Raw genomic sequence first — 14,770 nt, 5'->3', positions numbered from 1 at the left:
CAGGAAATATTAGGAATTATTCTGATTGTGTATGGCTGCATTTTAAAATTCCAGGACATCTGAGATATTCCTGTACTGTTCTCATGATAAAGACATCCAAGACCTATACAGTATTCTTATATTGCATATCCAAGATAATTCCTAAACTCAGTTTTTATTCCAGAATGTTCTTGTCTAAAATCTGTAGAGTCACTGTTTTAATCTTTATGGCCATGGGGAATGAAAGATGTGATTGCATAGTCTCATGTGAGGGTGATGTAAAATAAGTTTACAAGATAATGACAAAATTATATTCCAAAAAAATGTAGCTCAAGAAATTCTCAACAACAATAACTGTAAAATGTTCATCTTACTTTGCAGAGTATAAAGAAATAAATCTACAGATTTATCATAAGAATGTTATACAGTAGTATGAGACTACAATTACTCAAATAAAACAAAGCATAGAAACACTGTTTCTACATCTACTTCTTTATTACCTAAATTTTACTGAATTAATGTTTGATGAGCTATTTTATTATATTTAGCTGAGAAGTCTGTTGAATAATAATGTTTTGGAAGAAAGATATATAAGATCTTATTTCTTTTCTGCTCACCCTTCTCTTGTTTCCGACGCTTCCTCTTGTTGCATATTTTAACAGCACACACTGACAATATGATAGCAACAATGAAGAACAGTATCCCTCCAACAACACCTGCTGTGATTGCCTTGTGTTTTACACGAGCAGGCACAGGGTACTTGACTTCATCACTACTCTCATAGCTGCGGAATGAATTGGCCAGGACTCTGAAGTGATATGTTCGTCCACCAACCAAGTTCTTAACTGAAAGTAGGAATAAACCATATGTTGTAAGAAGTAACATACATGCAAAATGGGCCACACTAGAAGAAACATAAATGTAAAGAAAAATGTAGATTTGAGGAAGCACAAATACTGACAATTAGAAAGGTCATTTTTATTACAGTTGTCATAGTGATTTGTCTTGAAAATTTTAAAAGTGCCATGTAAATGCAAATGGCAAGTTCTAGTGTCTCTTGCCAACCCAGGAGGAGGATTGTTGTAGTTGTGCTTTGAAGTAAACATTGGTCGTTAGTAAAACAACTAATTTTGAGGCCCTCTATCAAATCTCTCATCTAAAATTTCAAAATGAATATAATTTAAAAGATGAATCTTTCTGTTTAAATATTTGATAACAGAAGATACCACAGAGATAGAAAATGAAAATCAAAAATTATTTTTAAAAATATGGTTAATCTTCATTAATGGAATGGAATATCTCAGTTACTAAAAGAGAAATTTGAAGCATCAAGCAATGGTAGCACCTCTCAGAGAGAGGCAGAATTGAAAATTCTTTTTTGTCAGTCATGGCTGTGTTGGAGAAAGCAGCTACATGTGATTAAAATGATGATGAGCCATATACTTACATAAATGTAAAGTTTAAATGGTAAGCAAACAACAGTTAAGTGGTGTAATTAGGAAAGCAAAATTTCTTTCCAAATGTTTCCCAAATAACAATCATAATGGAATAAATGAATCCCCAAAAAATTCTCATTTAGAGATTATGCAGAATTTACACCCCAGAGTCCAAATATTTGGATAAATTATAGGACTGACTAATGTAGTATTCCTTTTCTTTGTTTCTGGATATCTGGGGATTATCAGTATCTAGCCCAATGTCTGTCGGTAACCTGTTACAGAGGCTCTACTGGAATATAAAACTCCATTCTGAAAAAAATTCCTTCTAGTATGTGACTATCAATTGTACGGTTCCTAGGAAATTCACCCTAATTACTAACTACCAGTGTCATGATGGAGTTTGTATATAGACAACACATAAGTGTAAGAACCCATAGGTCCCCCAAGAGGCTTTTACAAGCTGTTAAGTTAACAACTTTGTTCAAGAATCTTAATGCACATATCTGCAGAATAAATTATTTTTTGCACTTAGTGTCATGACCTATATTGTTATACCATAGGCCAGTACTGACTGAAAGAATAAAAGTATAGCAGCAATCCCGTCTGTAGATCAACATTTTTTTTTTAACTTATCCACATGTTGGTGTCATGTCAGATTATTATTTGTTAAGATGCAAATAAATTTCATATGCTAAGCCTCATCCACCTTACGGCCATTGATCTAGTCTTTTGGTTACTGTAAATGCTTTTGAATTGTTTGGAACTGTATAATATGAGTCTTCATAAGATCAAGAGTTACAGCATTTGCTATGAAACAGTTGTAAGCCTGTTCCATTATTGTCCTGGCTGTATCTGACAAGAAAGTGTTTCAGTCCTTTATCAATACACTAATATCATCAGCAAAAACCACCGTTTTTGAAGAGTCATTCAATGTCTTCGTTACAGGAATGGGTGAAACACTGACCTATAGGGACTGAATAATTAATGTCTCATCATTCAGTTTTTAACTTTATTCCTGACACATCATTTGTTAATGTGACATTTTGTTTCCTGTAGTTAAGATACAACTCCATCTATGCAAGAGAAAACATTTAATACCATAACATTTTAATTTCTCTAGGAATGTCTCTAGGGTAGGGGAGTCCAATGAATGCAGCTGGGTAAGAAGTTTCTGTTTATACACAGGATTTAGCTTAGTTTTTGTTCTCACATGCTTCTCCAAAGCAAATTGTACTACTGTATACAAACTGATTCTAAGTTTTTGTGCAAATAGTAGTGTATTTGCATTGTATGAGCTAAATTTTGGGAACTGTAAAAATTAGTAGTGCAGCAGTGGTACTTACAGTGCGTAAAGTGATTGTTTAGGTTGGTGTTATACTCTTTGTAGTGTAGATAAACACTGATTAAAAACGGACATATGCTGCACCTGTTGTGTGCGAGTGCAGGAGAAATTGGCCACAGTCCATAAACAGCTGGAAGCTGTACAAGCTACAGTCAAAAGGCTTCAGGCTGTTGCCCTGCTATGGAATTTTCAGACCTTGAATCCAGATATTCAGATAATTTTTAGAAAGAATGGATCGTGAAATATGTTTTTAACTTGGTTTTGAACTGTTTGGGATTCACAATATTTTGCAGTAAGTTATTTGGCAGCTACCTGAATAATTTTGAAACAGAGTACATAACTGTACTTACTTATGCTAATTATTCCAGATGATCATTCCATAACACAATGAGTGAAAATATGCAAAACAGGCCAATATTCTTGTCTTATGGTCAACAAAATGATAGCTGCTACTAAGGGCAAAACACGCTGAAATGACCTTCATCATTTTAGTTTATCGAAGTGCTGACTTCATTTTAACTAATTATCTAAGTGGACGCCAAAGAATATTATTCACGGAGCTTTGCTTAGTGCCTGACCATCAATGTTTACTTCTGATGCTCGCAAGTCAGTTTTGCATATTTGAAATTGCATAATATGAGTCTTTGTGAAATTCAAACAAAGTGTTAGCTGTCAACCACTTTTGGGTCCTGTTCAGCTATCATCTTGGCTTTGTCTACAAGTTGTTTTTGGACCATTAATTGTATCATCAACAAATGCACTGATTTTGAACAATTCTTTGAATGATCATTGATGTAGTTAAGAACAAGGGTGCACCTAGTATCAATCCTTGTCAGACTCCACATGTTATGTTCTCCCCTTTCAAACCTGCCACACAGTCTGTCAGCGGGTCCTTCTGCTTTCTATTATGACAGTAAGACTTCATCCCTGAGAGGGATGGCATTAATGACATACAACTTTAGTTTGCCAAACAGTATTTCATGATCAAAACAATCAAAGACTTTGGCTAGGTCATAAAGTATAGCAACAGGATACTTTTTCTTGTTTTGCTCTTCTGATGGTGTATGCCATGTCTGCTCAAGTTCTTTAATAATGGGTGCAGCATTTGCTACCACTGTATGGATGTAGTCACTGAATTTGATGGCGAGTCATTTGAAAGTGTCACCATTTCTGCCAGGGCTACTTTCTGTGGGGTCAATTTCATTTGGATCATCATTTTTGTTTGTGTCTTTTTTAATAATGTTCCATATCATTTTTACCTTACTCTTATGAATATAATAGAGGGAAACATTCCACATGGGAAAAATATATCTAAAAACAAAGATGATGTGACTTACCGAACGAAAGTGCTGGCAGGTCGATAGACACACAAACAGGTCTATCGACCTGCCAGCACTTTCGTTCGGTAAGTCACATTGTCTTTGTTTTTAGATATATTTTACCTTACTCTTAGAATGATTTACTTTTTTGAGTACAGTGTCTGCATTTTGCTTTTAAGTGACAAAATATAAAAGTATAGCATTCAGAAAAAAAATCATTATAGAGAATGATTATGACTGCTACTCACCAAGGTAAGAAGTTTCCTCTGGACGAATCTGACCTTTGTTTAAGGTTTTCCAAGCTGCATCTGTGCGGTACTTAATAGTATAGTACTGCACAAGATGGGCCCTTTCTAAAGGTGCTTGCCATGTTATAAGAAAACCATTGCCTACTTCCGTCACTGTCACATTGCGTGGTGGTCCAGGTTTTGGCCCTGCTTATTACACATAGAGAAATTCATGTTTTGATAGCCTATCAAATTAGTGAAATGCTAACAATATTTTTCAGCACACTGAAAATTTACATTCTATACAAGTGATTTAATCAATCATTAACAGAAAGCTGTACTTAAAGTGATAACTTTCTTAGATGAGAAAAAAGCAGCTGACTACAGTACTTCATGTAAAACAATAGGCTGTGTGAGCTATTTTAAAACTGGCCACTTACTAATTGAGAAAATATAAATACAGTGCTCAAAGGAATTAGAAATACACGATTTTTAGCATTTGCCACCCTGTACTGAGCAATGACTGAGGACTAGGTATGTTACCAAATTATACATTTATCTTTCGAAAATTAAGTTCACAACAAAAGATCATTACACGTAAAAAAGAACAGAAATGTCTGAGAGGTGTCAAAAACCAGGTGAAAACAATCACACATCCTGTCATTCTGGGTGCTTTCCATTGGACTTCAAGAGCTTTAATAATATTTATGCCCTCCTTGAGCATTTGTTACTGCCTGATACCTACATGGCATGCTCTGTGTATTCTAAAGAGGTCATCCGTTGTATCTGTTCCCATTCTTCAATGAAAGCCCATGAGAGTTCTTGGAGAGTCTGAAAGGAACAGGATGATTGTGAACACATTTGTCAAGCATGTCTCACAAATGCTCAATAGCATTTAGATTGGGACTCATCGCCGCCCGTTCTGTTCCTTTATGTCCAGGCTTTGAGAAACATCCCTGCTGATGCCTGTCACTTGGGCCCTGGCATTAAAGGTAATTCAGGGCCACCACCACATGGTCCAACAGGATCTGTTTGATGTACTGCCTGGTGGTAAGGCAGCCACAGACAACGACAAGATCAGTATGGCTGTCAACACTGAAGCCTCCCCATATCACAGAACTTTGAAAATTGATGGACAGATCTGTGAATAACACATTTCACCAGTGACAAAGTTGCTAGTTGAGATTGAAATTGCAGAACTGAAGGTGAGCTGTGAGATGCTGTCGTGTCAAGCATGGTACTCAAACAGGACGTCTGGGCTGTAAGGTCCTTTCTTGTAACCTGTTCATTGCAGTCTGACCTCATACAGCAGCTGCAGTGGCTTTTTTGAGATCATCTTGCAGTGCTTTAGTGGTAGACATATGAATCTATAACACAAAGCTGTACAGATATCGGTCTTCGTGTGGAATCAACAACCTTGTCCATCTCACCTCGAATATGCTGACTTGTCACACTTAGTGTGTCCACAACCTATGGATGACACATGGAGAGGCACTGGCATCTGCAACAACATGACTGAAAGTCCAGCTTTTTAGGATCAAACAGACTGACTTCCAATTTGCATAGTATTAAGGTGTTGCATTACAAGTGCTTGGTTGAATACAACATACATAAATGACAACTGCCATATCACTAGAAAATTAGTGAGATCCCAGTACTCACTTCCCTCTGAGGACTCATCTGACAATTTAATGCATAATACGGTCAATAAAAGATTGTCTATGTTGAAAGTAAAGATTTGAAGCCATGCACCACAATTACTCCCTGCATAAAAATGGATGTAATGTACTGGGTGTTGATGCACATGTTCCCCTAAATTCTTTTGAACAGCGTTAGTTAACTCTTTGACCTGATATACTGCATGTCTCAGCAAAATATTTCCTTTCCATTTTGCCAATATTCACCACTGTCTACAGTTATTTACAAGTAACAAGAGAATGCTCACTTTCTGCAGCAACCTATGCATAAACACCATGATTTATGGGACACAGAATGAATGGAAAATATGTTATACAATCTTAGTGACAAAGCACAAAGCAAACAGCAATGGGAAATTGAACTGGCCATAGTTTCATTAACTGAACCATGCCACTCCTTGCTTGGTTTAAGAAATATAAATGTAGATTGGAATTTGTAACAGTGTCCTACATATTACAAGGGAAAAAAAGACTTTATCAAACTGAAAATAATATTAATTAAGTATAATAATTGCACTGATTGACAGTTCTACCAGTTCCTGATGAAATATTTATTTACTGCGAATGAAAAGGCGTGACAGTGGTGTACTATTCTACAATATTTATTATTTTCTTTTACAAACTGGTTTTCAGTTGTTACCCCATCATCAGGTGCAAAGATGTGTAGCGGCAAAATTTTTGTAGAATCAAAGATTTTAAACTAGTGCATTTATAGAATACTTCAGTTCATTTCCAAAAGTGACAGTCATTAATGTTTGATTTAGGACTAAGACAAGAGGAATTATTTCAGAAAAAAAAAGTGATGAAAACCTACTGAATTTAGATAAAATATGTGACACATTAAATAATGAATTATACAACAAATTGCAACAACTGTTCTGAGAAGAAAATAAGTAGAACAGTAAACTTTGGTGATATGTTCTAAGAGAGAGGCTGAACAAAATAATCTTGTCCAATCCAGTCTAATATTACAAACAGCTAAGATATACAAATGAGATTAAGTGGAGAGTCAAGCACTTTCACATAGTAGAAATTATTTCTCAGCAAAATCCATGTCATGACATGCCTGGAATACAGCACAGTGTAAACAGCCCATATTACATCACACTACAGTGTGACTGTTATTTCACAACCACATTATTTGTCATTACCTGTTAGAGAGAAGGAAATAATGTCACAAAACGGCCTAAAATGTTTTTAAATTTCAATTTGCACTTACGAACTTAGTTGGCATTAGCAGATTTATTCTTATTTCATTCCAAATTATTTCTTAGGTTCCAAGCAGGATGGAATTCTCAAGATGTAATGAAAATAATTTTCACACAAGAAATAAGAACTACTAGGCTATTTCTTTTAACAAAAAAGTAGTTCTCTCAAGAACTTGACACAACAAATGGCAATGGTAAATAAAAGTAATTCAATAGTTTTAAAAGTTTTGTGTTTAATAGTACTCTCTCTTTTAAACATTTTTCATCGATAAGATAGTGGCAGTATAATAAATAGCTCACACATATGGGGAACCTCAAAAAATAAAAGGCTGTTTAAAAATGAACATTCAAAGAATCAAGTACTGAATAAGGACATTAAGTCATTTTTAGAATTTCCATCACTTGTTGCTAGAATGCTTTCTGTTTTGGCTTGCCATTAATTTAAGCAAATTTGCAGTTGAGACTAGAGATAATATCCAACTGAAGAGAACTCCTGTGTAAAGAAACATCATCACTTGTTGCAAGAATGCTTTCTGTTTTGGTTTGCTATTAATGTCGTCTGACATACATAAAAGTTCCCTTCATAAAATATATTATTGGAATAATCAAGTTAAAATACATATTTAATGTTATTTTTATTGTCATGTGGTAGAGCATGAGTAATTAGAAACTAAGTAAAACATGTGATTCTTTCTTTCCACTCTTATACTGAATACATTTGCATTTTCTTAAAATTTATACAGTGCACCTCTAATAGGTCTACTTAAAATATAGCCTGTATTTTATACTGAACATGTCATCTGACAGAGTTATGAAATGCATAAAATTTAAATTCTTTAAAGATAGATATGCCATGAAAAATCTCATTTAGTGAAACGTGTAATAAGATCATATAACTGAGACACTGTATTTTTTTTTTTTTTATTTACACCATTTCTACAGTTACCTTTACATGCTGTAATTACTGAAGCATATGTTCAAACATTATTTCATTACTATGATCTGCAACATTTTCATGTAGAAAAACCTTTTCCTAATACTTAAAGAAAAATGAGTTAATTGATTAGATCTGAATATAGCATCAGTTTTTACCCAAAGAGGTACCATTTCATGCACATGCAGAGGTCACTCTATGTTTATCTATGTTGAATGCGCAAATATGTTTTGCAAACAGACCCCAGGCAGAACATGCAAACTGTAAAACATTTTTAATATATATAGGCAAATGAGAATTACACTAACATCTCCAGACCTAGTTCCACAGGAGATTTGGTAAAAGAAATTTAATGGAGGACAGGATGTGCTAATGAAAGATGACAGTGTTCATACAACTGATACGAGTCATTGAACACATACACACTGAGGAATTAAACTTGAAATAAATGTTATATAAAATGAATTAAAAATAACCTAACCAGATGACAGAACCAAGGGCATTATGCTGTTTTTACAACCAGTAGTTTGACAACAAAGTAGAAATGGTTTTCTTTTTTGTAAAATTATCCCTAGAGATGAAAAAGCCTATGATTCTTCATTAATTCCCATTTTGCATTCAAATACAACAACAATTCAAGTTAAGATGCAGTGTTCCTAGCCCAGGCATGAGTTTTTGTGTTTTACAAGAGTCTTCACAGCACAAATATAAAACTTAAGAATATAAATATTACTGATATTTGTAATCAAAGAAGGGAATGATAATGAAGACTAACGACTAGGAAAGACTATGTTTCCAGTGATACATTGCAAACAATCATTTCCATGGTCAGACAAACAAAAGTTCTGACTGGCCTTTAGGGGGAGTATTTCACGTATGTTTATGAGGCATGGCTGCAACCAGTAATGTTGAAATTATATTCATACCAACTATGTAACAAAATGTAAAGATGAGATGTGCATGTAGTAGTTTTATCACAGTGTCAAAAATTCATAAAAAGAGCTTTGAGTAAAGGGATAGTGAGTAGTAGTAGTTTTTTTAAGCAAACAGGAAGAAATAATGATCCAACTGGAAATAATTTTTATTTAACTGTGAATTTTGATGGTTGCTTGAGTGATTATAAGCAAAGAGTCTGAGCATGCTTATTACTGATGTGGAATAAGACTGAGGAAGAACAACCTGTCATTATAGCTGAAGAAAAATGAATCTGTCATAACAAAGAAGTGGAATTCCAAATATAAGGATACATAGTGTAGGTATGACACTTCTTCCTAACCAGTTTATTTTAGATCAACAATTATTTCATTTCCAAATATCTATAAATAGACAAGAGTGCTTGCTGAGTTGAGAACCAGAATGGACCCTTTTCCACACCCCATCCTAGCAACTACTGTGATGTATTCAGTTTCAAAACTCCTGAATTTTAAAATTTTGGCTGTAGTAATCTATTGGCACTTAGACAATTTTTCTTATGACTTATGTGCCAGTTTCTAACCTAGATCATTTGTACTTTCCTATATATATTTCTCTCCAGATGAAGCTGCTGCAGTTTCAAAAAGATTGAAGTTCAAAGAATTCTTCCATTGATTCATATTTCACAGGCCCTCTTCCAATGTAATGGCAGGTGATAATTAGACACTCATCTTATATCTCACCCCATGTTATGTTGGTGTAGGATTGGGATGTCATGTGACATAAATTAGAGAAATTCAACATCATCACCACCACCATCATCATAAGGCAAGAAGATCTGCACTTCATGCAGCAACTGAATGGAGACCTATGTAATTCTACTTACAATATATATATTAGCTTAGCACTGGGATCTGAGAAGCACCATTGACATCTGATAGTCCATAAAAGGGAAAAAAATCTAATCTACACCTCTAAGTGGTAGTGAGCATTGTCTAACGTGGCCAAATAGGTATGAGTCAGATGATTTTTGGGACAAACAGTTCACTTTAACTTACAATGAAGGAGGATATTGTCTTGTCATAAGTGGGAGAAATCATTCAAGAAACAAATGTATACCATCAAATACACAATAATAAGAAGGCAGTGGGAGACTACAATATTAAGGATTCATCTGGACATCCATAGTCCAGCTGAACTATGGTTCTCCACAGCAAACTTGTACTGCTGTGGCAATAGAACCAATTTGTGATTACGACAGTCAGAACTCCTTCAAGCTCTATGACAGTTGATTGAGCACAGGTAAAAGAGGTAAGAAGATTACTTATACATATCTAAATGTACATCTACATGACTATCCTGCAATTCACACTTAAGTGTTTGGCAGAGATTTCTTAAAACCACCTTCTCTACCATCCCACTCTCAAGAAGCATGGGGGAAAAATGAACACTTAAATATTTCTGTATGAGCCCTGATTTCTCTTATTTCATTATGTAGATCATTTCTCCCTAAGCAGGTTGGTGACAATAAAATATTTTCACATTCAGAGGAGAATGATGGTGACTGAAAGTTCATGAGAAGTTCTCACCACAACACAAAAGTCTTTGTTTTAATGATTGCCATCCCAACTCTTTTATCATACCTGTGATACTCCATTCTCTATTTTGTGATAATATAAAATGAGCTATCTTCTTTGAACTTTTTCGATTTCCTCAGTCAGTCATATCTGGTATAGACCAACAAAGTGCAGTAATAGCAAAGAACAAACAGGTGTAGTGCATGCAGTTTCTTTAGCAGACATGTTGCATCTTCTAAGCATTCTGCCAATAAAGCATTGTGTTTGGTTTGCCTTCCCCACATCATCATCATCATCATCATCATCTATGTGATTGTTCCAATGTTAAGTTGTTCATAATTGTAATTCCTAGGATATTTAACTGAACTGACAGCATTTAAATTTGTGTGATTTATTGTGTAACCAAAATTTAATGGATTTCTTTTTGTACTCATGTGGGTGACCTCACACTTTTCCTTATTAAGAGACAATTGGTACTTTTTACACCAAACGGATATTGTGTCTAAGTCATTTTGCAACTGATTTTGATCTTCTGATGCCTTTAGTAGATGTAAATGACAGCACCATCTGAAAACAGTCTAAGAGGGCTGATCAGATTATATCCTAAATCGTTTATATAGTTTAGGGACAGCAGGGTGCCCGTAACACTTCCTTGGGGAATGCTGGATATCAATTCTGTTTTACTCGATGACTTTCCATCAACTACTACGAACTGTGACCTTTCACAGGAAATCACAAATCCAGTCACACACTTGAAGCAATATTCCATAGGCACACAACTAGATTAGAAGTCTTTTGTGAGAAATGGTGCCAAAAGCCTGGAAATCCAAAAATATGGAATCAATTTGGTGCTTGGAATGTGAGACACGGAAGCAGGAAAGAAAACTGTGAAATGTGAACAATGAAATAGAAGACAATAAGTAAAACATACTTGAACTTAGTGAAGACTGAAGAGAAGGAGAAGTTACAGTGGAGATTTCAAGACTGTGTAACAAGTATCTGAAAGCGAAGACCTGTGACCTTTCACAGGAAATCACAAATCCAATCACACTGTACTGTACAGTCATACTGTACAAATAATTTATAGAAGAAACTATAAAAAGCTTTTCATCAATGTAATACTAATGTAAAATGAAGGTGAGATCCTGTCAATACAATACAAATGTATATGGCAACCTCAGATGCAGATGAGGAAGCAATGGATGAGATTTTCAACACAGCAGATGTGATGGAAGAAATTGGAAAATGAAATGTGATTAATGTTACAATGAGTGAATTCAGCAGCATTATTGGCTTAAGAAGAGAATGAGAAATAGTGGGAAGGGTGGAGTATATGGCCTTGTGTTGCTGTGTTAAGGCCTACTCCATTCACTGTATATTAGGTAATAAATGATTGAGCTGGCTGCACCATGGAGACCCCTACCAGCCACAACAAGAAGCAGCAACTTACAGCTGGAAATATGATATAACTTTTAGTCTCATTGTGTTGGTAAAAAAGTACCTCTGGTTTCTGTCTTTGTTCACGTAGAGGTTACAGCCTTGTGAAATCAGATGAATACTGGGTGTTTCAAACTAAATATTAGTGTTTCAAAGCTTTTTAGCAATGGAGGCATAGGCACTGCAACATATGGAGGTTTTGATCAGTCCTGGAAGTGTGCACAAATAACTGAGATGGTCAGAGTGACCACTCACAATGAGTGGCAAATCAGAGTTCAAGTCCTGGTTCATTACAAATTCTCATGTGTCACCAACAGGTATGATTTACTAACACAGTTGTCAAAAATATCAACAACAGCGACAAAATTTCATGAAATTACTACAGTTGTAGATTGATTGCCACCAGTGTCTGTTCCTTCAGACATACATGAATGTCAGAAGGAACAGATATTGTAATAAATTGTAGCATTTATTTAAACTTACAATTATAAACAGTACATCAAATGAAAGAACAACTCAAACAGTTTCTTTTACATGTGCTCAGAGTGAGCACCATTCGTCACATGGCACATGTTGAGTTAACAGGTGTGTTCTTCCTGAACCTTGATCACTGCATCTGGAGTAATTGTTGCAATAATGCTATTACTAAATCAGATGAATAAGTTGGTAGCACTGACACATACACATGATCTTTTGTGAACCCCAAATGCAAAAATCACATGGCGTCAGATGGGGTGAATGTGAAGGTCATGCAAAACAAGCTCTTTCATCCAGCTCCTTGCAAGCAATCCAGCGGTCAGGTAGAATGTCGTTTAACCAGTTGCATACTGGGTTAGGCCATTGAGGCGCCACATCTTCTTGCTGTCAAATGAGTTCTGTAGATCACCTTCTTCCAATCTACAGAAGAGCCACAGTTCTAGCACAACAAGACAAAAAACACCACTTACGATCACTTCACCAAAAAAGAGGGAGTCTCACTGAAGCTGGACCACCTTGTGGGGATTTGCGACCTCGAGATGCATCATTATGTATGTTCACATTTCCACTTAGGTGAAATGATGATTCATCACTGAAGGTGACCAATCCAAAAATCTTCATTGTCATGCAACAATGTTTGCTTGCAAAGCTGACACATAAACTGTAGGCTTAGAGCTCTAACAACTGTAAACAATAAGGATGTAGTTGTAAGCATATCCTTAAGTCTCCACAGAGATATCACTGAAATTGCTAGTTCACAAATAGCCTCCCGACTAATTTCTTGGGGCTATGTGTGAAAGATTCTCTTCTCATTCAACATGTCTTCAGTTACTCTTGGTTGTCCTGTACTCTTCTCTTTGCAAAGAGAATCAGAGTATTCAAACATTATCACAATGAAACTTAATACAGAACACATTACATTGTAACAACAGATTCAGTCATTGCAAACTGTAAAAAACACAAAGAGCTTTCTATTCACTAGTTGTCATCTTGCCTACTGGCACTTTCTAATGGATGACACAGAAAACAGTACATATGCACAGGTATATAAACAAAGCTCTCTGAGTTGTTCTTTCATTTGCTGTATTATTTATAATTGTAAGTGACTTAAGTCCTCTGAAAGCTCAAACTCAGCAATTTTACAGTCTATGGACAGTCTACCTTTGGCATATGAACAATTATGTATAACCTTTGTTGTCCGTATTCACCAATGAACAGAACAGATTAGATGTGAACAATGAATGCACAACAGTGATGAATTCTTTTTATTCATTGGTCAAAATTTTTGTGACAAGTAGGTGTAAAGGATGATATATATCAGCATTTGTAACAGCAGACCCTTGCAGCTGATGAAATGAACATATATTTTTGTTCAAAAGGAGTAATTAGTTCCACTATTTTTTAGCAGCATAGAATACAAACACACTCTAAGCATAACTGAAAGTTAAGACACACAAGTACATAATGTTATGTTTGCGATCTTCTCCGGACAGGTAATATATAGAGAGTTATATTGGAAATACACAATACATAACTAAACATATTAAAACAAAATTAAAACAAATTAAAATTGAAAATTAAGCAAGTACCTTTGGGGCGCAGGACCGGTGGGAAATAAGAAGCTCCTGTGGAATCAGTTGGAAAGACAATAACACTATAATCAAAAATGTCTGGAATGAAATAAAACAGTGAAATAAAGGCAATGATGAGCAACAAAAAGTAATAACAAGAATATAAATAAGGCTATATGATATTTATATACAATATAGTACATAAGTTTAAACAAAGCAAAAACAGCAAATAAAATGAGCTTTAAGTGCATTGGTAGTTTTTCCAGCATGCACTTTTGTCTACAAAATGCTGTCAGTTATCAGTTTCCTCATCCTTACACCTGACAACCTATGGGTCAGCCTGAAATTCTCTTATGAGAGCATTACAGATATAATTGTCATAATGTTACACACTTATTACAAATGAAGGTTGACTGACATGATTCTCCATGAAAGTTTCATCATCATATAATCAGTTTCCTTTTGCACATCAATTCTACAAATATTTTAATAGAAATAGCATTCAAAGAGAAACTAAATACAGGTACTTCTTTGTAACTGTTCATGTACTTTTTGTGTTGCTTATCAGGCAATAATATGGAATTTCACAATACATAAAACACACACACACATATAACATTGGCATTTTACTCAGTGGAATTGATGGTGTTT

At 35.0% G+C, this 14,770-nt stretch overlaps 1 protein-coding gene across 1 annotated transcript in view; it reads right to left on the bottom strand.

Moving 5' to 3' along the window:
- Positions 1-14,770, bottom strand: part of LOC126194768 (protein turtle-like) — a 914,596-nt gene that overhangs the window by 44,835 nt on the left and 854,991 nt on the right. Inside the window, exons 14-16 of the mRNA XM_049933054.1 lie at positions 14,138-14,218; positions 4,328-4,513; positions 597-824 (exon numbers count right to left, since the gene is read on the bottom strand). Of these exons, the coding sequence (XP_049789011.1) occupies positions 597-824; positions 4,328-4,513; positions 14,138-14,218 (495 nt within the window). The remainder of the gene's footprint in view (positions 1-596; positions 825-4,327; positions 4,514-14,137; positions 14,219-14,770) is intronic.

Source organism: Schistocerca nitens, chromosome 7, assembly GCF_023898315.1.
Source record: "Schistocerca nitens isolate TAMUIC-IGC-003100 chromosome 7, iqSchNite1.1, whole genome shotgun sequence".
In the NCBI taxonomy this organism is placed as follows: Eukaryota; Metazoa; Arthropoda; class Insecta; order Orthoptera; family Acrididae; genus Schistocerca; species Schistocerca nitens.
This window is presented reverse-complemented; position numbering and strand designations above follow the sequence as displayed.